Raw genomic sequence first — 24,952 nt, forward strand, 5'->3', positions numbered from 1 at the left:
ATCTGTTAATGCCCCAGCTATTTCGTCCCTCGCTTCCCTCAGTAACCTGAGGTAGATCCCATCCGGAGCTGGGGTCTTGTCCACCTTAATGCCTTTTAGAATACCCAGAACTTCCCCCTTCCTTATGCCAATTTGACCTAGAGTATTTAAACATCCATCCCTAGCCTCCAAATCCGTCACGTCCCTCTCCTTGGTGAATACCGATGCAAAGTACTCATTAAGAATCTCACCCATTTCCTCTGACTCCACGCATAAATTCCCTCTTTTGTCTTTGAGTGGGCCAATCCTTTCTCTAGTTACCCTCTTGTTCCTTATATATGAATAAAAGGCTTTGGGATTTTCCTTAACCCTGTTAGCCAAAGATATTTCATGACCCCTTTTAGCCCTCTTTATTGCGCGTTTGACATTTGTCCTACTTTCCCGATATTCCTCCAAAGCTTCATCAGTTTTAAGAAGCCTAGATCTTATGTATGCTTCCTTTTTCATCTTAGCTCGTCTCACAATTCCACCCGTCATCCATGGCTCCCTAATCTTGCCATTTATATCCCTCATTTTCACAGGGACATGTCTGTCCTGCACTCCAATCAACCTTTCCTTAGAAGACTCCCACATTTCAAATGTGGATTTACCCTTAAACAGCTGCTCCCAATCCACATTCCCTAGCTCCTGCCAAATTTTGTTATACTTCGCCTTTCCCCAATTTAGCACTCTTCCTTTAGGACCACTCTCGCCTTTGTCCATGAGTATTCTAAAACTAACGGAATTTAGATCGCTATTCCCAAAGTAATCACCGACTGAAACTTCAACCACCTGGCCGGGATCATTCCCCAATACCAGGTCCAGTATGGCCCCTTCCCGAGTTGGACTATTTACATACTGCTCTAAAAAAACTCTCCTGGATGCTCCTTACAAATTCTGCTCCATCTACGCCTCCAACACTACATGAGTCCCATTCAATGTTGGGGAAGTTAAAATCTCCCATCGCGACCACCCTATTGCTCCTACATTTTTCTATAATCTGTCTACATATTTGTACCTCTACTTCACGCTCGCTTTTGGGAGGCCTGTAGTAAAGTCCCAACAATGTTGCTGCACCCTTCCTATTTCTTAGCTCTACCCATGTTGCCTCAGTGCTCGAATCCTCCATCGTGCCCTCCTTAATCATAGCTGTGATATCATCTCTTCATACGTTTGGTCTGTTTTCAAAGCCCTTATCCCACCTATCAAACCTTTCAAAGCCCTTATCCACCTATCTGTTTGATCCTTTCAAACTCCATGTATGTTTGACCAAATTCTTTCCTTAAATTTCTAAACCTTTGTCTGTAGGCTTCAGGCACTAGTTCATATGCACCTAAGATGGATTTTCTCACCTCCTTGTACGTCCCAAATACCTGCTCCAGTAGTGATGCAAACACTTCACTAGCCCTACCTATCAGCTTTGTTTGAATCAGTAATACCCACATGTCCTGTGGCCTGGGTGGTCATTTCATTTGTTTAACTACCTTCTCCAACTAACACCTTGTATAAGGTGTTAGTGAGGCCACACCTGGAGTATTGTGTTCAGTTTTGGTCTCCTTACTTGAGAAAGGACGTACTGGCACTGGAGGGTGTGCAGAGGAGATTCACTAGGTTAATCCCAGAGCTGAAGGGGTTGGATTACGAGGAGAGGTTGAGTAGACTGGGATTGTACTCGTTGGAATTTAGAAGGATGAGGGGGGGATCTTATAGAAACATATAAGATTATGAAGGGAATAGATAGGATAGATGCGGGCAGGTTGTTTCCACTGGCGGGTGAAAGCAGAACTAGGGGGCATAGCCTCAAAATAAGGGGAAGTAGATTTAGGACTGAGTTTAGGAGGAAATTCTTCACCCAAAGGGTTGTGAATCTATGGAATTCCTTACCCAGTGAAGCAGTAGAGGCTCCTTCATTAAATGTTTTTAAGACAAAGATAGATAGTTTTTTGAAGAATAAAGGGATTAAGGGTTATGGTGTTCAGGCCGGAAAGTGGAGCTGAGTCCACAAAAGATCAGCCATGATCTAATTGAATGGTGGAGCAGGCTCGAGGGGCCAGATGGCCTACTCCTGCTCCTAGTTCTTATGTTCTTATGAAACGAAAAAAGCTTCCACCTCCTTCTCATCAAACCTTGGCAATACTTGGATATATTTAAATAGATTCCTACCAAGCCTTCGACTATGATGCTCTTTCTCACTATCCTCATCACTATCCACCAACTGTATGTTTCCCTTTATGTCTGCCAATTTTAACTGACTGTCATGTTTCATGGCCATTTTCTGAAGTTCAAACTCTCTCTCTTTATCTTTTTCCCTGATCTGTATCTCCCTTTCTCTTTCTTTTTGTTCTGCTAGGGCTAGTCTTTCTGTTTTCCTTTTGTCTCTCTCCTTTTCCTCTCTCTCGTTCGTATTCAAGCTGCTTTAATTCTTTCTCGTGTTCCATTTGTTTAATTTCTAACTGAATTTTTGCCATTTCATGTGTCAAACTGTATCTCAGGCAACTTTAAATGCTTAGCCACCGCCATAATGACCTCATCTTTTTGCATTTTGTCAGGTAATGGTAACTGCAATGTTTTCGCCAAATCTAACGGTCTGCTTTTAGTCTCTGTCCATAAGGTACTGCGTGTGACCGTCTCCACCCCCAAAAACCTCAGAGCCTCTGAAAGAGCCATTGTCCACAACACACTCCCTACTTAAACTGAAATACCACACCTGAAAAGCAACCACAATATGCTCGCCCCTCACTGTCTTTAAGTTCAGAAAACCAATCCAATAGATAGACTTTTATCCCAGACGAGCCCCCAATTTGTTATGGGCCAGGGTTTAGAGAACCCCAAAGTATATCATGGAGTTCACCTGACCCACAACGTTTACTAGATTGTGGTATGGGGGGCACTCGGCCCACTCTACACGTGTGGTATAGCAGAAATGGAAAAGTATTTTTTAATGCAAAACAATGTTTATTCTATGAACTCAAGTTAACCGTTTTAAAACATACAGTGAACATCTTAGCAACCATTAATTCAAATACAACCCCCAAAGAATACAACACTAAGTAATCCTTTCAGCTTTCCTTTTAACATCCATAAGACCTAAAACACCTTTTGCCAGAAGCACATCAGGTTAAAGTCTTTTCTGTTAATAGTTTTAAATCACCAGGATCGATTTACAGTCTTTAGATTACAGAGAGACGCTCTAATACTCCTTCTGGCTGTGACTGCAGCTATCCAGCTCTGAAAACAAAACTAAAGCACACTCTGCAGCAAACAGCCTAAAATGAAAGTAAAAAGCTGACAGACAGCCCAGCTCCATCCACACTCTGATATCACTGATAAACACCCATTTCTTAAAGGTACTCTTACATGACAACTGTACCTCGGTACACGTGACAATAAACCAATTGAATCCAATCCAATCCAAAGCAAGCACTGAAAATGTGATATGTGCACGCATAGCTTGAAGATAGAACCAATATTAACAATCATTAATTGGCAGTAAAATTATGTTTTGTGTTTCATGTTCTCTCCTTCAATATTATTATAGTATTATAGTTAGCTATCGCATTTCTATTAGAAATCTAGTGCTAGGAAACAGATAGTTGACAGTAACTTTGCAATTTAAAAAAAAAAGTATTTAAAAAAAAAAAGACAAATTTTAATTTTAATTAATTGACGCAATGTCAGTTAGAGGGGTGCTGTGCTCTGACTGTGAGATGTGGCAGGTCCGGGAGGCTTCCAGCGTCCCGGATGGCTTCATCTGCAGAAAGTGCACCCAACTGCAGCTCCTCACAGACCGCATGGTTCGGTTGGAGCAGCAATTGGATGCACTTAGGAGCACGCAGGTGGCGGAAAGCGTCATAGATCGCAGTTATGTAAATGTGGTCACACCCAAGGTGCAGGCAGAGAAATGGGTGACCACCAGAAAGGGCAGGCAGTCAGTGCAGGAATCCCCTGTGGTTGTCCCCCTCTCGAACAGATATACCCCTTTGGATACTGTCGGGGGGGATAGCCTATCAGGGGAAAACAGCAGCAGCCAGAGCAGTGGCACCACGGCTGGCTCTGATGTTCAGAAGGGAGGGTCAAAGCGCAGAAGAGTAATAGTAATAGGGGACTCTATAGTCAGGGGCACAGATAGGCGCTTCTGTGGACGTGAAAGAGACTCCAGGATGGTATGTTGCCTCCCTGGTGCCAGGGTCCAGGATGTCTCCGAACGGGTAGAGGGAATCCTGAAGGGGGAGGGCAAACAGGCAGAGGTCGTTGTACATATTGGTACTAACGACATAGGCAGGAAGGGGCATGAGGTCCTGCAGCAGGAGTTCAGGGAGCTAGGCAGAAAGTTAAAAGACAGGACCTCGAGGGTTGTAATCTCGGGATTACTCCCTGTGCCACGTGCCAGTGAGGCTAGAAATAGGAAGATAGAGCAGACAAACACGTGGCTAAACAGCTGGTGTAGGAGGTAGGGTTTCCGTTTTCTGGACCACTGGGAGCTCTTCCGGGGCAGGTGTGACCTGTATAAGATGGACGGGTTGCATCTAAACCGGAGAGGCATAAATATCCTGGCCGCGAGGTTTGCTAGTGTCACACGGGAGGGTTTAAACTAGTATGGCAGGGGGGTGGGTACGGGAGCAATAGGTCAGAAGGTGAGAGCATTGAGGGAGAACTAGGGAATAGGGACAGTGTGGCTCTGAGGCAGAGCAGACGGGGAAAAGTTGCTGAACACAGCGGGCCTGGTGGCCTGAAGTGCATATGTTTTAATGCAAGGAGCATTACGGGTAAGGCAGATGAACTTAGAGCTTGGATTACTACTTGGAACTATGATGTTATTGCCATTACAGAGACCTGGTTGAGGGAAGGGCAGGATTGGCAGCTAAACGTTCCAGGATTTAGATGTTTCAGGCGGGATAGAGGGGGATGTAAAAGGGGAGGCGGAGTTGCGCTACTTGTTCGGGAGAATATCACAGCTATACTGCGAGAGGACACCTCAGAGGGCAGTGAGGCTATATGGGTAGAGATCAGGAATAAGAAGGGTGCAGTCACAATGTTGGGGGTATACTACAGGCCTCCCAACAGCCAGCGGGAGATAGAGGAGCAGATAGGTAGACAGATTTTGGAAAAGAGTAAAAACAACAGGGTTGTGGTGATGGGAGACTTCAACTTCCCCAATATTGACTGGGACTCACTTAGTGCCAGGGGCTTAGACGGGGCGGAGTTTGTAAGGAGCATCCAGGAGGGCTTCTTAAAACAATATGTAAACAGTCCAACTAGGGAAGGGGCAGTACTGGACCTGGTATTGGGGAATGAGCCCGGCCAGGTGGTAGATGTTTCAGTAGGGGAGCATTTCGGTAACAGTGACCACAATTCAGTAAGTTTTAAAGTACTGGTGGACAAGGATAAGAGTGGTCCGAGGATGAATGTGCTAAATTGGGGGAAGGCTAATTATGACAATATTAGGCGGGAACTGAAGAACATAGATTGGGGGCGGATGTTTGAGGGCAAATCAACATCTGACATGTGGGAGGCTTTCAAGTGTCAGTTGAAAGGAATACAGGACAGGCATGTTCCTGTGAGGAAGAAAGATAAATACGGCAATTTTCGGGAACCTTGGATGACGAGTGATATTGTAGGCCTCGTCAAAAAGAAAAAGGAGGCATTTGTCAGGGCTAAAAGGCTGGGAACAGACGAAGCCTGTGTGGCATATAAGGAAAGTAGGAAGGAACTTAAGCAAGGAGGCAGGAGGGCTAGAAGGGGTCATGAAAAGTCATTGGCAAATAGGGTTAAGGAAAATCCCAAGGCTTTTTACACGTACATAAAAAGCAAGAGGGTAGCCAGGGAAAGGGTTGGCCCACTGAAGGATAGGCAAGGGAATCTATGTGTGGAGCCAGAGGAAATGGGCGAGGTACTAAATGAATACTTTGCATCAGTATTCACCAAAGAGAAGGAATTGGTAGATGTTGAGTCTGGAGAAGGGGGTGTAGATAGCCTGGGTCACATTGTCATCCAAAAAGACGAGGTGTTGGGTGTCTTAAAAAATATTAAGTTAGATAAGTCCCCAGGGCCTGATGGGATCTACCCCAGAATACTGAAGGCGGCTGGAGAGGAAATTGCTGAGGCCTTGACAGAAATCTTTGGATCCTCGCTGTCTTCAGGTGATGTCCCGGAAGACTGGAGAATAGCCAATGTTGTTCCTCTGTTTAAGAAGGGTAGCAAGGATAATCCCGGGAACTACAGGCCGGTGAGCCTTACTTCAGTGGTGGGGAAATTACTGGAGAGAATTCTTCGAGACAGGATCTACTCCCATTTGGAAGCAAATGGACGTATTAGTGAGAGGCAGCACGGTTTTGTGAAGGGGAGGTCGTGTCTCACTAACTTGATAGAGTTTTTCGAGGAGGTCACTAAGATGATTGATGCAGGTAGGGCAGTGGATGTTGTCTATATGGACTTCAGTAAGGCCTTTGACAAGGTCCCTCATGGTAGACTAGTACAAAAGGTGAAGTCACACGGGATCAGGGGTGAACTGGCAAGGTGGATACAGAACTGGCTAGGCCATAGAAGGCAGAGGGTAGCAATGGAGGGATGCTTTTCTAATTGGAGGGCTGTGACCAGTGGTGTTCCACAGGGATCAGTGCTGGGACCTTTGCTCTTTGTAGTATATATAAATGATTTGGAGGAAAATGTAACTGGTCTGATTAGTAAGTTTGCAGACGACACAAAGGTTGGTGGAATTGCGGATAGCGATGAGGACTGTCTGAGGATACAGCAGGATTTAGATTGTCTGGAGACTTGGGCGGAGAGATGGCAGATGGAGTTTAATCCGGACAAATGTGAGGTAATGCATTTTGGAAGGGCTAATGCAGGTAGGGAATATACAGTGAATGGTAGAACCCTCAAGAGTATTGAAAGTCAAAGAGATCTAGGAGTACAGGTCCACAGGTCATTGAAAGGGGCAACACAGGTGGAGAAGGTAGTCAAGAAGGCATACGGCATGCTTGCCTTCATTGGCCGGGGCATTGAGTATAAGAATTGGCAAGTCATGTTGCAGCTGTATAGAACCTTAGTTAGGCCACACTTGGAGTATAGTGTTCAATTCTGGTCGCCACACTACCAGAAGGATGTGGAGGCTTTAGAGAGGGTGCAGAAGAGATTTACCAGACTGTTGCCTGGTATGGAGGGCATAAGCTATGAGGAGCGATTGAATAAAGTCGGTTTGTTCTCACTGGAACGAAGGAGGTTGAGGGGCGACCTGATAGAGGTATACAAAATTATGAGGGGCATAGACAGAGTGGATAGTCAGAGGCTTTTCCCCAGGGTAGAGGGGTCAATTACTAGGGGGCATAGGTTTAAGGTGAGAGGGGCAAGGTTTAGAGTAGATGTACGAGGCAAGTTTTTTACGCAGAGGGTAGTGGGTGCCTGGAACTCACTACCGGAGGAGGTAGTGGAAGCAGGGACGATAGGGACATTTAAGGGGCATCTTGACAAATATATGAATAGGATGGGAATAGAAGGATACGGACCCAGGAAGTGTAGAAGATTGTAGTTTAGTCGGGCAGTATGGTCGGCACGGGCGTGGAGGGCCGAAGGGCCTGTTCCTGTGCTGTACATTTCTTTGTTCTTTGTTATTCACTATTTTCTGTCCTGTTACAGTTGGGGAACCCAGCAACCTCGATATTTTTCAAGCAAATAATGTTGCATACTACTGGAGAATTCAAAACTATCAGAGTTTAGTATAACATTGGCACACAGGCTGGCAGTGATGGGAGTCTTGCCCCTCAATTGCCAAGCTGGGAAAGCATCAGAAAGCCCGTTTTCTGTCTACATGCTCTCAATCCTCAGTTCACAGGATTTCCAAATGCAAGTGCAAAAGCAAACTTTTATCTGGCATATTTTAAAGATGACAAGGATCTCAAGGGCTATCCAGGATTATATCTTGAACAATGATAACAGGGAGGTCTCATGCTTGATTCTATAGGAGGCGCTGAAGGTAGTAATCGGCAGAAATTATATCTTTTAAGGCATGTAGATGCGGAGGCAAGGAGGGTTCGGGAAAATTTGGTAGATGATATCATAGAGGTGGATCGCAGATATGCGAGCAGTCCAATCCCAGAATTACTAGCGGATAGGAAAAAACTGCAAATGCAGTTCGATTTGATCTCCACAGATGGAATGGTGCGACAGTTGAGGCGATCTAAAGGGGCAATTTACGAGTATGTGGGGAGAAGGCAAGTCAGCTCCTTGCACATCAACCGAGGAAATGGGAGGCAGAGAGCGAGATTGCACAGATTGAAGCACGGGATGGGGGGCTAGTTTTGGTTCAGGAGAAGGTGAATGGGGTTTCTATACCGCCTCAGGATGAGGGGTATGGTGGAATCTCTGGGCGAGTTGGAGTTTCCCAAGGTGGGGGAGGAATTGCAGGTGAAAGTAGACGCTCCGCTGGAGTTGGAGGAGATCAAGGAGCCCCTGGAGTTGATGCAGTCGGAGAAAGTACCGGGGCCTGATGGGTTCCTGGTGAAATTTAATTAAAATATTTATAGGTTAGCTGGACCCTTTGTTGTTGGAGATGTTCAGGGATTCCCTTGAGAGAGGTGTCTTGCCACAGTCACTAGGGTGGGCATCGATTTCTCTGCTCCTGAAGAAGGACAAAGACCCCACAGACTGCAGGTCATATTGTCCCACCTCCCTGTTAAATGTGGATACGAAGCTTCGAGCTAAGGTGTTAGCGTTAAGACTGGAGTCTTAACTTCCAGAGATGGTGGGGAAAGATCAAACGGGATTTATAAAGGGGCTGGGGTGACGGCAAACGTGAGACGATTGTTGAACGTGGTGCTTACCCCTGGGGAGGGTCTGGTTACGAAGATCATTTTTCGCTTGATGCGGAGAAAGCATCTGAACGGGTAGTGTTCGTGATACTACAGAAATTTGGGTTTGGACCGAACTTTGTAGCATGGTTGCGGCTTCTGAGCTCTTTCGTCTGTACTGGGGCACTAGGCAGGGTTGTCCAATGTCCCTTTAGTTATTTGCATTGGCAATAGAGCCACTAGCCTTGGCGCTGAGGACTTTGAAAGCATGGGAAGCAATAGTTAGAGGGAGGGGGGGCGGGGGGTGGAGCATAGGGTCTTGCTATACGCCGATGATTTGCTATTAGATGTTAGGGATCTGGAGGCATCAGTGGGAAACATAATTGCTCCACTCCCGGTAGTGCCGAAGAAACAATTGACTAACCCTGTGGTAGTAGCCTTGTTAAAAATTTTGAGACAGCTCTGTCAACATTTCAATTTGAAGGATGCCTCAAGGCTATTTGCCATCTGTGCAAACCAGTTATTCGAGCGTGGTAGGCTGGATGCAAGGTTTAGGGAGTGGAAAGAGAAGGATTTGGAGAAGGTGGGAGATTTCTTTTTAGAAGGTCGGTTTGCTCCCCAGGGGGCATTGCCTAGGCCTCTGAATTACTAGTCCAGTGAGACCACCCCTATTGTATGGTAAGAGGGAGGCACAGTTGGTCATGTCCCCTGCCTATGAGACAGTTTTGGCTGGATGGCTTGAATGAATCAGATTGATGCCAATAGCATGGGGTTTGATCCCTATTCCAGCTAGGGTAGATTTGGTTGCTGCCTTACGTATGATGGAGGTTGTGGTACTGTAGATCAGACCTGCCTTTGGGTAGAGAACTCAAAGAAAGAAGAGAAGAGGAAGGCAGCATTGATTTATTGGGGAAAGGTTTTACAAGTTCATTGGATTTCTTTGGGGGTATTATTAACAATGGAAATTCTGTGAATGTCTGATGTATTTAGATACTGTACAACATAAGTAATTAGCTAATACGGCAAGAAAACGTGGCATTGGCCATTTTTCTGTGAGCAAGACGTGAATGTTGGAGAGCAATTTGAACATGACATATATAATAGACAACCTGACATTGTTCTTACTTCATCTTCATACACACACACACAAAGGGAGCTAGATATATATTTGAAAGTGATGAATTTAGAGGGCTGGGAAGATCGGGCTGGGGAATGGGACTAGCTAGGCAGCTCTTTCTGGGGCTGGTGCAGTCACGATGGGCGAATGGCCTCCTTCTGTGCTGCAAAATTCTATGACTCTAGTGGCCAAAGATGTGCAGGTTAGGTAGGATTACGGGGATAGGTTGGGGGAGTAGGCCTATGTGGGGTGCTCTTTCAGAGAGTGGTGCAGACTTGATGGGCTGAATGGCCTGCTTGTGCACTGGGAATTCTATGATTTCAAAGAGCAGGGAAGTGTCAGGGTCCTAGTCAATATTTATCCCTCAATCAATGTAAAAAAAAAATCAAATTACCTGGTCATGACCACATTGCTGTTTGTGGGAGCTTGCCATATGCAAATGACTGCCACGTTTCCTCCATTACAACAGTGACGGCACTTCAAAAGTACTTCATTGGTTATAAAGCAATCTGAATCATCCAATAGTCATGAAAGACACCATATAAAGGCAATTGTTTTATGATTGGTCACCCATTCAAGATTCTGGGTTCATGTGGCAGTTGGCCACCACAAATGTGAGCAAAGTGGTACCTGGAACTATGTGGGTGCTCTTCTTAGCCCATAATATCCATCTGAGGTCAGTTTTGAAGGGCACCATTGGCTTCAGAATTGCAAGGATCACAGACCACTTAAATCTGGTCCCGTTTATTGAAATATGCAATAATATTCAAGCCTTCTGTTATGGTCTTTAATCAATAGTCTTTGTGAACTATTATTTTCCTCACTCAAAATTTGCAAAGCAAATAAGCCGAGGTTCCCATACCAGATCACTATCCGGTGACTCCTTGCGGAAAGTACGAGCGTGTGCACGCATTGTGGGAGGACTGGGTCGATCTTAACCGTGATGCTATCCATGGTTGAAATGTTATTACCAATAATAGCCTGTCATCTTTTTCAGAGACTTTCTGACCAAACGTATATTTTTGGAACATTGTTTTTAATTTCAGCTTTCCAGCATGAATTATTATGATTTCTACTATATATCATTAGTCATTGCATTTTGGAGTAGTGAACCAGAACTTTGTTTTTTACTTTCCCTTGCACAGGCTCAGGACCTCAATGTAATTGAAGAGGTGATCCGAATGATGCTGGAGATCATAAATTCCTGCCTTTCCACATCTCTTCACCACAACCCCAACCTAGTGTATGCACTCCTCTACAAACGAGATCTCTTTGAACAGTTCCGCACGCACCCTTCCTTCCAGGACGTGATGCAAAATCTTGACATGGTAAGGAATTAAATTGACATACGTTCTGTTTGTTGAAACTTGCCTCAATTTCAACTGCATTGCTTCAGCTGGGTTGCGGATATCTGATGCTTGACTCCTTTTTTTAAACTATGATACATTGGCTGCTGTTGACTGTACTGTACAACAACAATAGCACATCTTGTAAAGGAAACGGAACTGCTGATAGTGGATTGGATTGCTCAAGGATGACCTTATTGTAACAGTTTAAAATAGTATTTCTGAATGTTCTTTATTTTGTTTTAAATTTGGGTTGTATGTAGAATAGAAATCGTTGAATACATCCTACATGCACACAGCATTATGAGTAATATGATGGAGGTCATAGCTATCATACCCAACTTTAACTTGCTCATTCAGAATTTCATCCCCTCCTCTACATAAGGAGTTATAAAGTAGATGCAGCCTGAATCTAGAGTCAAAACTGGTCTGAAACTGAAGCAAGGAATAATGAGACTCTCTGGATTGTGTAGCCTCATTCGGCTGGATTCAGTTGAGGTCCTGATGTCTTAATTTACAGTTTTTGCATTGGTCTGAAGTCACCAAAACAAATTTTACACTAAACAACAAACTTGTAATACGAATGCACATAAATAGGATTTTATGTTTAATCTAAAATATCTAAATCCTCTAAAATACATTTCCCCTTTTAATTAGGAATCTGAAAAAAATAGCAATCTCTTAAAACCAAAATTGTGTTCTGGAGAAGCAAGTTTGAAGTGGCTAGGCCTGAAGTCGTAACCAGTGTGCACCGTTATATTTATTTTCACATTTTCTGATGAGTTGATAAGCTGGCGGAAGACATTTGCTTTGTCACATCCCTAAGTCTTTGGTGATGCCACTTCGCTGTCACTAAAACAAATAAGACTCGTGAGGAGCAGCTCCAACTGCCTGGCACCCAACTATCACCAATACAATCTCACCCACTGAACTTCCTGCAGCTTTTCACTTGGTTCTCAATAGAGTTATAGTATATTGTATCTTTACAAGAACTCCATAGGGAACGAATGCTTATTGTTAAACCTACAATGACCATTCCCACATGATTTTGGTAGGTAATTTATTGTCGTGTTATACAAGTAAAATAGATCTTTGTTGTTTCCTGCCAATGATTAATTGTTTTATATGAAGTATAGACAAGCTATTTCAGGTGCTTTGAATTTTCTTGTAACTGTGTTTTCTTGTTCTCTAATGCACACTACTGACGAATCTCCCTGATAATTAGCTTTTCATCTTTGATAAGTGTTATTTACAGGACATCCTATATGTAATTTACATTTTTCTTAGGCAAAGGCGATCTAGATTATTGCTAAAAAAAGAAAGACATGCTGCAGAAGCTTTTAATCTTGCACTCATCAGGACAAATGCACGAGTGTCATATTTCAAACAATCACAATAATTTATGCTGCAGGAAAAAAGGGTGTTGTTTGGTTGGCAAGTCGACTCTGGCTGAAGCTTTGCATTGGAGAACGCAATGGAGTACAATCGGCTCCCCAAGCTCCCAGGTAATTCAGAAAAGGTGCAAGTCTTGAACATATTCTTTTTTTTGCAGAGGGCGGGTCCCTACAAATGAATGTATGTTGCTTCTAGAAAGAGTAAATGAGGCATGTTACAAGCTCCATTGATTATCTTGAATTGGTTGCTGATATAGCTATTATCGCACTCGGGGTTGTTCAGCAAGTGCTGCCCAATTGCAGAATCACATCACCCAGTAGAAATTTTGTTTTGGGCTTTGCAAGTGCGGGCTGGTTGAGTATGGTGTACTCTCCCTATTATGAACAATCAAAAGAGCATGCTGTAAGATTCGATCAGCCAATCGTTGAAAATAAGGTCTTGCATGCCTGATATTGCACCGACAATGGAGTTCATACACAAAGTTGCTGAATTGTGAAGTAGACATGTATTTATTGGACCAACTGAGCGAAAGTGCCATTGGGCCATTTGCATGTTACAAAGTGAACAGTGATCTAATAAGAATACCCATTGTCCTGTAGGTAGCTTTGAGCTGTAACACTGGCCAAGCTTGCAGGGTGAGCCAAAGGCTACCATTTCACTTCAAACGTGCCTGGCTGCATGGTAGCACAGTGGTTAGCACTTTTGCTTCACAGCGCCAGGGACCCGGGTTTGATTCCAGGCTTGGATCACTGTCTGTGTGGAGCCTGCACGTTCTCCCCGTGTCTGCGTGGGTTTCCTCCGGTGCTCTGGTTTCCTCCCACAAGTCCCGAAAGACGTGCTGTTAGATGAATTGGACATTATGAATTCTCCCTCAGTGTATCTTAACAGGTCGCGGAATGTGGCGATTAGGGGATTTTCACAGTAACTTCATTGCAGTGTTAATGTAAGCCTACTTGTGACACTAATAAAGAATATTATTATTATAATTACCCTGGGAAGGCAAAGTATCTCAAAGATTGAACAATAGGTTAGGCAAGCCATTTCACACTGCTGCTTTTTTGCTGCATGAGTGATATTTTCCGCTCACAGATTGCCACTATCTGTCCAAAAAGATTTTCTGCCCACTACACGATAGAGGAATTGAGTGTATGCATTGAAGTGCCAGTAATTTGTCAGGTATGTCGGCCATATCGTAATGATTGGCTGGTCGAGTCAAACAGCATGTTCCTTCAGTTGTTTGCAATAGGCATGGCACAGACCATACTCAACCAACCCGCACTTGCAAAATCGAAACAAAACATTTACTGTTGGTTGTCGTTCCATTTTTTTTACATGTATTTTACAGGTTACAGGAAATAAACACCCCGGGAAATTTACTTCTGAACAATTAACTTGACAACTTTTTCATCCCCCCAACCCCCCATGACGAACAGCACGGTCACAAACTTTCCCCACCTTTTCACACACCCCTCTGTTGAGCCCCTTAACTCATACTTTATCCTCTCCAACTGCAGGAAGTGGTGCAGGTCACCCGACCAAGCCACTGCCCCGGTGGCAATGTTGACTGCACTCCAGTAAAGTTTGCCGCAGGGCAATCAGAGAGGTGAAGGCCACGACATCAGCCTTCCTCCTCTCCATGAGCTCCGGCTTATCTGAAACCCCAAATATTGCCACCCTTTGGTGTGCAGGTCCACGTCCTTCTCCTCTATCCTGGCTAGGACGACGTTCACCTCCACCCAGAATCTCTCCTACTTTTCACAACCCCAGAATATGTGCGCGTGATTCGCTTTCCCCCGCCCACACCTCTCACACTCATCTGCCACCTCCTGGAAGAACCTACTCATTCTTGCCCGAGTTATATGTACCCTGTGTACCACCTTAAACTATATCAGGCTCATCCTTGTGCAAGAAGAGGTCCCTTTTACCCCCCTCAATTGATCTCCCCTCCCAACTCTCCTTCCCATTTCTCCTTGATCGTCACCACCCGTTCTCCTCCCTGCTCCCGCAGCCACTTGTATATATCCCCAATTCTTCCCTCCCCTTTCACATCCGGAGGCAGCAGTTCCAGCAGAGTGTATCCCGCCACTCTGGAAACCTAGGAAACCACTTCCAGACCTTTTGTGCAAAGTCCCTAACCTGCAGATACCTGAACTCATAAGAACATAAGAACTAGGAACAGGAGTAGGCCATCTGGCCCCTCGAGCCTGCTCCGCCATTTAATGAGATCATGGCTGATCTTTGTGGACTCAGCCGGTACGGGCCGGTACACCATATCCCCGAATCCCTTTATTCTTTAGAAAGATATCTATCTTTTTCTTAAAAACGTTTAAAGAAGGAGCCTCAACTGCTTCACTGGGCAAGGAATTCCAGAGATTCACAACCTTTGGGTGACGAAGTTCCTCCTACACTCCGTCCTAAATCTACTTCCCCTTATTTTGAGGCTATGCCCCCTAGTTCTGCTTTCCCCGACCAGTGGAAACAACCTGCCCGCATCTATCTTATCTATTCCCTTCATAATTTTATATGTTTCAATAAGATCCCCCCGCATCCTTCGAAACTCCAATGAGTACAGTCCCAGTCTACTCAACCTCTCGTCATAATCTAATCCCCTCAACTCTGGGATCAACCTAGTGAATCTCCTCTGCACTCCCTCCAGTGCCAATATGTCCTTTCTCAGGTAAGGAGACCAAAACTGAACACAATACTCCAGATGCGGCCTCACCAACACCCTCTCCAATTGCAGCATATCCTCCCTAGTCTTGAACTCCATCCCTCTAGCAATGAAAGACAAAACTCGATTAGCCTTCATAATCACCTGTTGGACCTGCACACCAACCTTTTGCGACTCGTGCACCAGCACACCCAGGTCCCTCTGCACAGCAGCATGTTTTAACATCTTACCGTTTAAATAATAATCCATTCTGCTGTTATTCCTCCCAAAATGGATAGCCTCACACTTGGCAACATTGAATTCCATTTGCCAGACCCTAGCCCATTCACCTAACCTATCCAAATCCTTCTGCAGACTTCTGGTACCCTCTGCACTTTTTGCTTTACCACTCATCTTAGTGTCGTCTGCAAACTTTGACACATTGCACTTGGTCCCCAACTCCAAATCGTCTATGTAAATTATGAACAACTGCGGGCCCAACACTGATCCTTGAGGGACCCCACTGGTTACAGGTTGCCAACCAGAGAAACACCCATTTATCCCCACTCTCTGCTTTCTGTTAGTTAACCAATCCTCTACCCATGCTACCACTTTACCCTCAATGCCATGCATCTTTAGTTTATGCAGCAACCTTTTGTGTGGCACCTTGTCAAAAGCTTTCTGGAAATCCAGATATACCACATCCATTGGCTCCCCGTTATCTACTGCACTGGTAACGTCCTCAAAAGATTCTACCAAATTAGTCAGACACGACCTACCCTTTGTGAACCCATGCTGCGTCTGCCCAATGGGACAATTTCCCTCCAGGTGCCCTGCTATTTCCTCCTTAATGATAGACTCCAGCATTTTCCCTACAACCGAAGTTAAGCTTACCGGCCTATAATTACCCGCTTTCTGCCGACCTCCTTTTTTAAACAGTGGTGTCACGTTTGCTACTTTCCAATCCTCTGGCACCACCCCAGAGTCTAGTGAATTTTGATAAATTATCACTAGTGCGTTTACAATTTCCCTAGCCATCTCTTTTAACACTCTGGGATGCATCCCATCAGGGCCAGGAGACTTGTCTACCTTTAGCCCCATTAGCTTGCCCAATACTGCCTCCTTAGTGATTACAATCATCTCAAGGTCCTCACCTATCATATCTTTATTTCCATCAGTCACTGGCATTTTATTTGTGTCCTCCACTGTGAAGACTGACCCAAAAAACCTGTTCAGCTCCTCAGCCATTTCCCCGTCTCCTATTATTAAATCTCCCTTCTCATCTTCCAAAGGACCAATATTTACCTTAGCCACTCTTTTTTGTCTTATATATTTGTAGAAGCTTTTACTATCTGCTTTTATGTTCTGAGCCAGTTTACTTTCATAGTCTACCTTACTCTTCATTATGGTCTTTATACTCGCTCTCCCTTGGCAGCTGTACCCTCTCTCTTAGCTCCTCCAAGCTGGCAAACCCTTCCTCTAAATACAGATTCCTCACCTTGACTAACCCCACTTCCCTCCACCTCCTGTATACTCCATCCATCCCCCCTGGCTGAAACCCATGATTGTTGCACAGCGGTGTTAACAACGACATCCCCATCACCCTAAAATGCCTCCTCAATCTTCACCGTGGACTGCACCACCAGGCTTCCTGAATGCCTACACGGAACCATTGGCAATGCAGCCGTCACCATAGCCCTCAAACTAGACCCCTAACCTCCATTCTAACCCTCTCTACCCCTTCTCCTTCCCACCATCGCCGCACCTTTTCCACATTCACCGCCCAATAATGATGAAGGAAGTTCGGCAACGCCAACCCCCCTGCTGCCTCTGTAGCAGGGTCCTCTCCACGCTCGGCACCTTCCCTTCCCATACAAAGCCCAAAATAATCGTGTCCAATTTCTGAAAAATAGACCGGGAGTGACTGAAAATAAACAAGAACTTCGGCAAAATATTAATTTTTACCACTTGGACCCTCCCCGCCAATATATCCCACCTCTTAAGATACCCTCTAGCATCCTCCACCTTCGTTAAGTTCCACTTATGGAACCCTGTCCATTCGCTTGTTACCAGAATCCCCAAATACCTAAACCTATCCCTCGCTACCGTAAATGGCATCCCCTCTAAATTAGCCCGCTTTCCCAACTCATTCACCGGGAATACCTCACTTTTCCCTACATTCAGTTTGTACGCCGAGAACCATTCAAACCTCCCTAGCATGCCCATAATCCTTCCCATTTTCTCCAGCGGATCCGAAACATACAGCAATAGGTCATCAGCATAGAGCGACACCCGATGCTCCCTCTGTCCCCTCATAATTCCCACCACTCCGCCGACCCCCTAAGAGCCATTGCCAGCGCAAACAACAACGGCGACAGCAGGCACCCCTGCTTCGTACCCCAATGTAAATCAAAGTTACGTGAGCTCATATTATTCGTCCTCACACTTGCCCTTGGTGCCAAATATAGCAAGTGCACCCATGCCACAAATCTCGGGCAAAACCCAAACCTTCCCAGAACCTCGAACAAGTACCCGCACTTCACCCTGTCGAATACATTCTCCGCGTCAATGGACATCACTATCTCCGATAGCAAAGCTCCTGACGGATGCATAACTACACTCAACAACCTTCTTATTATTACTCGCGAGTTGCCTGCCCTTCACAAAGCCTGTTTGATCCTCTGCAACCACTCCGTAACACAATCCTCCATCCTCTCCGCCAACAACTTAGCCAATACTTTCATATTCGTATTCAACAGTGACATGGGCCTAAATGACCCACATTCCACCGGGTCCTTCCCCTTTTTTGGGATTAACGTAATCACTGCCTGAGTCATCGTCTCCGGCAGCACCCCTGGGTACCCATCCGGCCCCGGGGCCTTCCCCGACTACAAACCCCTGATACTATCCAGCTCCTCCCTTTGCCCCAGGAGCTCCTCCAATGCCTGCCTCTTTGCTTCCTCCACCTGGGGAAACTCCAGCTCGTCCAGAAACCGTCCCATGTCCCCCTCCTCTCCCCCCGGGTCCGACTCGTGCAGTCCCTGGTAATATTCCCTGAACGCCTCATTTATCTACTCCGACTCCGACACCACATCCCCAGCCCCAGTCTCTGCTCTCATCCCTGTCTAAGCCGAATCTCCAGCCAGTGGGGCTCATGGTCCGAAGTAACTACCCCCACGTACTCTGCCCCCTCCACCCCGACCAAAATCTCCCGGCTCACCACAAAATAAGCAATCCCTGGATACACCTTATAAGCGTGCGAAAAAAGGAATCCTCCCTTCCCCCTGGATTCAGAAACCGCCATGCATCCACCAAATCCATTCTTTCCATACACCCACCCAGCTCCTTTGCCGTTTGTACCCTACCCATCGACCTGGGGCTCGACCAATCCACCCTCGGCTCTAGGACACAGTTAAAATCACCTCCCATGGTCAACTGGTGCGTGGCCAAATCCGGGGTCACTGCCAGTAATCCCCTCACAAAACCCACATCATCCCAATTTGGTGCATACACGTTTACCAACACCACAGACGTCCCTTCCAATCCCCACTCACAATCACATATCTCCCACCCGAATGCCTCACTTCCTTCGCACTCACAAATCCCATTCTCTTGCTCATTAAAATTGCCATTCCCCTCGAATCAAACCCCGAATGGAAAACCTGCCTGACCCACCCTTTCCTTAACCTAACCTGGTTCTTCACGCGGAGGTATGTCTCCTGCAGAATGACCAACCCTGCTTTCAAACTCCTGAGGTGCACGAACACCCGCGATCTTTTAACCGGTCCATTTCGTTCCCAGACTTTCCACATTACCACCGTTTACCTAGCCCATCCCAGATGGCCCCCTGCTCCGCCCCTGACCATGCCATCTCTCACCCCCTGGCCACGTCACATCAACCTCTTTCCACCCCGGCCACCCCTCTCGGCCTTCTCCCCACCTCACTTCCATTCACCAGCATTACTTGCTAGCGTGGCATCCCCTGCCCAAAGGCTCCTCCCAATGACTTCCCCTCCACCTCCCCCCACACCTCAGCTCAGGGAAGAAGGCTCCCTGCTGACTTTACCCTCCCTCACCCAAACAAAGACTCCTTCTGAACTCCAGGTCACTTCCCCCAAAAGCAAACAAACAAACGCTGAACACAAACAACCCCATAAAACAGGAGGGGGGATGGGAATGTCCATCCCCACATAAACCTTTCGCCCCTAACAATCCCAACAGTAAACCCAAAAAAGAACCTCCTCCCTACCCCCCACTTCAAATGTGTTCCCAACCATTACAAAATGCCAGCACCCGGTTCCCAAACATTGTCCACTCCGCTCTCCCACAATTTATGTTCCTTGATGAAGACCTCGGCCGCTTCTGGGGTTTTGAAGTAATATTCCCAGCCTTCAAACGTCACCCATAATTTCACCAGGTAGAGTACCACAAATCTGATCCGCCGCCAGTACAGCACCGCCTTGGCCTTGTTGAACCCTGCCTGCCCTTTCGGCAACTCAACTCCAATGTCCTGATATATTCAGACCTTGTTCCCCTCCCATTCGCAGGTGCGCTTCTACCTGGTCCAACGCAAGATCTCTTTTTCCCAAATTTGTGGAGTCTCACGATCACCGCCCACGGCGGCTGCCCAGCTCTAGGCTTCTGCCTCAGGAACATGTGCACTCGGTCTACTTCAGGGGACTTATCTTGCACCCCTTCCGCCACCAGCACCGCCAGCATCTTCGAGATGTACCTCGCAGCATTCACATCTTCCACTCCTTCAGGAAGGCCCACTATTCGCAGTTTCTGCCTTCTCGAGATATTCTCCTCCACCTTTGCCCTCAATGTTTTACAAAGGTCTCCGAGGAGCCCAACCTCCGCCTCCAGTGCCACCACACAATTGCTGTTGTCCGAGATCACCCCTTCGATCTCTCGGATCTGCGACCCCTGCACCTCCAAACACTTCTCCACCCATTTCATCGAACTCTTCAGGGGTGTCACAGCTCCTTCGATGGCCTTTGAGCGATCCTCTCGCATTTCCTTCCTCTGTTGGCGGAATTCCTCCTAATGAAAGCCATCAACTACTCCATCTGGGGCTTTCTACCTTGCACCAGCCCTTCCCCCTCCACATCCTTACACCTGCTGCTGCGCCACAGGTTTCCTCCAACTCTTGGGCAAGGTTTCTCACTGTCTTCTACCGGGTTTGATAACAAGCGGACATACCACTCCTGGGGGAAACTACTCCTCCGACCTGCAACTACACCCTTTCGTCGAAATTCCACCCAATATTGGGTAAAAAGAGCTCTTTCCTATGCCTTCGAGCAGGAGTTGCCCTGTGTGCAACCGCTCACACCATGGCCGCCACCGGAATTCAGCGTTAGATCTAGTTCCATGATTGGATAGCACTTGCTGAACGATCCTAAGTCCAGTTACACTCGCAATGAATTCAGTTGAGCTTGTAACATGGCTCACTTCTGCTTACTAGCAACATATATTCATATGCAGGGACCCGTTCTCTGCAAACAAAAGGAATATATTCAAGCCATACACTTTTTTGAATTACCAGGAAGCTTAGGGAGCCTATAGTTTCCTGTTGCTTTCTCCATGTCAATGCCTTGGCCAATCACAGTGGGCTGGCCTAGCAATCAGCAACCTGTTCTCCTGTAATATAAATTCTTGTGATCATTTGAAATTTGATGTTCTTGCATTTGTCCTGATAAGTGCAAGACAAAAAGCTTTGACGAAATGTCTCTTTTCAGCCACATTCAAGTTCTGTTCTACTAAGTGAATATCTAATTTTTAAAATCATATTCTATTCCCATTGTACTTTCAATCTTATCCGTAGTACTTTTACCAAAAATGTATTTTCATGTTATAGTTCACAGAAGAGGGTCACCCACAGCATCAAAGCAATCATATGTATTCAAGTTTGCGAAGCATGTTGTAAGTTACATAATTCCCATGAAAGCAGTTGAAAGTTCTGTCAATTACCACATTTAGTTACTCAGAAATAAGGATTATTTGTGTCTGAATAATGGGAAATAAACATTCCTCTGTACTCTAGGAGATACTGTTTTGAATGTGAGATAACTTGTCAAATGAAAAGAAAAACACTTTTAACAACTAACTGCTACACCTACCTGAAGTATAATCGAATGAGCTGTTGGGTTCCACTGCTTTCTGACCAATACTGTAGGCAATGGAGTTTGTGTTTTGGTGTACAATTCATAATAAACAGGAAAAAAAGATTTAATACAGAAGATATTTGCGAAGTTAGAAAGAGGTACTATTGTTCATTGCATTTGGGTGGAGGTTGGACCGTCATTCTGGGTTTAGGAAACAAGATCCATAATTACTAATCACATTTACCTTGTAGGTGATCAGCTTCTTCAGTCTTCGGCTGGAGCAGGCAGGCACAGACCTGTCAGTAGAACGTGTTCTAGAGGTCATCAAACAGGGAGCAGTAGCGCTGCCCAAAGATAAATTGAAGGTAAGCATTCTGCCTTTTACTGTTTTATGATCAAGATCGGTACTCAATTGCTGGTTTGGTACATGTATTATCAAGGGAAGAACTCATCCAGATAGAACAGAATCATTGGTGTTCAACCTCTAGCTTATGTTAATTTAGCGGATGTCAGCTACGATTGCGGTTAGAGTGCTTCAATGCTCCAGTGTCAGGGAAGGGAAAATTGTCGACTGCTCTCAGTCATTATCACTATTCAGAAACTCCTGTGAAGAAAACGCTTTTTAGTGGACATGGAGTGAGGCCAAGATGCCGATCAATGGTGATTGCCCCTAATATGGATCAGCTTGCCAACATGGTATCTGGATTTTCACCTAAGAAAAGCCACTTGGGTAAGGAAATCTGAAAGAGTCAAATGTGGAGAGAAGGTTAGAGGAACAAAAATAAAAATGTGTCGATGGAGTTGGATAGAAGCTTGTGTGACAGTCTTATTGGAGAGGTCGAACATGATTTCAGGTATCGATCATTTGCAGTGTCCTGTATGGAGTGCAGTATTGGAGCTCAAATAAAAACAGCAAGTGCTGGAAATACTCAGAAGGTTTGACAGCATCTGTAGAGAGAGAAACTGAGTTAGCTTTTTGAGTCAAATATGACTCTGCTTAACTGGGTTTCTTTTTCTGTGGATGCTGCAGATTTCCTGAGCATTTCCAGCATTTTCTGATTATATGTCAGATTTCCAGCATCTGCAGTATTTCGCTTATATGTTCCTATTAGAGCTCGTATTGTCTTTTCACTTCAAATAAAGTGGCACACACACTGTCATCAGGGGCGGCACAGTGGTTGGCACTGTTGCCTCACAGCATCCGGGACCGGAGTTCAATTCCAGCCTTGGGTGACTATGTTCTCTCAGTGTCTGCATGGGTTGCCTCTGGGTGCTCTGGTTTCCTCCCTCAGTCCTCAGGTGGACAACCAGTGGAGAGCTTTTCTCCAATTTCCATTGGGACATTGGTTAGCACTGCTGCCCCACAGCACCAGGGACCCGAGTTCAGTTCTGGCCTTGGGTGGCTGTCTGTGTGGAATTCACACTTTCTCCCCGTGTCTGCGTGGGTTTCCTCCAGTTGCTCTGGTTTCCTCCCAAGAATGTGCAGGTTAGGTGGATTAGCCATGTTAAATTGCCCCTTAGTGTCCAAGGATGTGTAAGTTAGGTGGGGTTACAAGGCTTGCAGGGGAGTGGGCCTAGGTAGAGTGCTCTTTCAGAGGGTTGGTGCAGACTCGATGGGCCGAATGGCCTCCTGCACTGTCGGAATTATAACACACGGTAATGTGAATTAGGGGCCCTCCATAGCCTCAATGGAATCAGAGTTCAAAGTCAACCAGGGGCTGGTTTAGCACAGTGGGCTAAACAGCTGGCTTGTAATGGAGAACAATTCCAGCAGCACGGGTTCAATCACCGTACCTGCCTCCCCGAATTGGCGCCGGAATGTGGTGACTAGGGGCTTTTCACAGTAGCTTCATTGAAGCCTATTTTTGACAATAAGTAATAATAATAATCATTATTATTATTTATGAGCCGCAATTGAGTCACCATTTATAACAATTTGCATTTCTATAATACTGCCTCTTCAGTGTATAACACTGGAAATGGGTGAGAGGTGAAGACATGGTGGAAAGAACTTCTGGTGACCCTTACCCACCACAGTGTCCGTGGATGCAAAGCTTGGTACTTTTTAACCTGATTGAGCCGGGTAGAGATTTGCCGGAGAGAGAATCCATTGCTTTGTGACTCATGACTATAAAGCCCAGTCTCCAAAGGGTTTTGATTTGGAAAGAGATTGGGATAGGCAGATGGGGGAGTGTCAATTTTAGCTCTCTTGGAACCTCAATTTAAAAATCTAAACTAATAGAGCCAGTGGAAAGTAAACAGTTGGCAAAAGTCATCAATGCCACTTTTACTCTGATGACTGTGGGCTATTTGAAGATACTTTTTGATTTCCTTCTTGCAATTTTTCAGTGCATTCATATTACTTATGTAAACTAGACTGATAATGAGGAGGTGCTTTACAATCGGAGATGCAGTCCTTCAGATAAGACGTTTAACCAGTCTACCCTCTCAGATGGACATAAAAGGTGACTTAGCAGTTTGGAAGGAAAGCAAAGGAATTCTTCTGGTCTCCTGGCCAACATTTAACACTCAAATGGCATCGCTAAGACCTATTATCTGGTTATTTATCTAATTTCACTTTATGGTACCTTGCTGTGCACATAATGGTTGCTGAGTTTCCCAACATTACAATAGCGACTACATTTCAAAAGTATTGCATTGTCTGTAAAGTATCTTCATGCAACATATTATTTTCGCTCTCCAGAGGCTGATGCGAGGTTATCTAGTAATGAAGTACAAATATTGAAATACCTCTCTCTAAAATTAATTGTAAAGTTAATTTGGGTGATTTTTTTTCTCTCTAATGTTATCCATTTATCTGTTATCTTGAAGGCATTGATCATTTTTTAGCTACAGTGCCATACATCTGATTCTTTCCTCACACAGTGATCTCAACACTTCAGTGATGTGGCTAAACCCCTCCCTGGATATAAAAACTTAGCAGTGAGGGTTACTCATGGTGCTTTTCTTTTTAATATTGTTAAGATTGTCACTTGGTAGTACAGGACTTGAGTATACATGTTGCTTTTAACAGGCATAAGTGAGCCACACTGTAAGCCCGACTGATAATCTTAAATTACTTGTTGGTGTAATTCTTAGCACAATCAGGATTGTTTAGTAAGTGATGTACAATCGCACAATCACATTTTGGTTACCATGAGTTTTGTAAGTACGGGCTGGTTGAGTACGGTCAGTACTTTGCCTGTTGTGAACAGCTGAAGGGATGCGCTGTTTGATACGATCCAACAGTCTTTGGGACGAACAGGCTACATATCTGGCATGCCAAAATAGGGCGAGTCAAAGCTATCTTTCTGAATAATAATCTTTATTATTGTCACAAGTAGGCTTATATTAACACAGCAATGAAGTTACTGTGAAAATCCCCTAGTCGCCATACTCCGGCGTCTGCTCGGGTACACAGAGGGAGAAATCAGAATGTCCAATTCACCTAACAGCACGTCTTTCAGGACTTTGTGGGAGGAAACCGGAGCACCCGGAGGAAACCCACGCAGACACGGGGAGAACGTGCAGACTCC

General features: G+C 45.4%; 1 protein-coding gene across 3 annotated transcripts in view; it reads left to right on the top strand.

Moving 5' to 3' along the window:
- Positions 1 to 24,952, top strand: part of dym (dymeclin) — a 782,339-nt gene that overhangs the window by 675,168 nt on the left and 82,219 nt on the right. For all 3 annotated transcript variants that reach the window (XM_072497436.1, XM_072497434.1, XM_072497435.1), the window contains 2 exons: positions 11,067 to 11,249; positions 21,668 to 21,781. In XM_072497436.1, the coding sequence (XP_072353537.1) occupies positions 11,067 to 11,249; positions 21,668 to 21,781 (297 nt within the window). The remainder of the gene's footprint in view (positions 1 to 11,066; positions 11,250 to 21,667; positions 21,782 to 24,952) is intronic.

The sequence above is a fragment of the Scyliorhinus torazame genome, chromosome 3 (assembly GCF_047496885.1).
Source record: "Scyliorhinus torazame isolate Kashiwa2021f chromosome 3, sScyTor2.1, whole genome shotgun sequence".
Taxonomy (NCBI): Eukaryota; Metazoa; Chordata; class Chondrichthyes; order Carcharhiniformes; family Scyliorhinidae; genus Scyliorhinus; species Scyliorhinus torazame.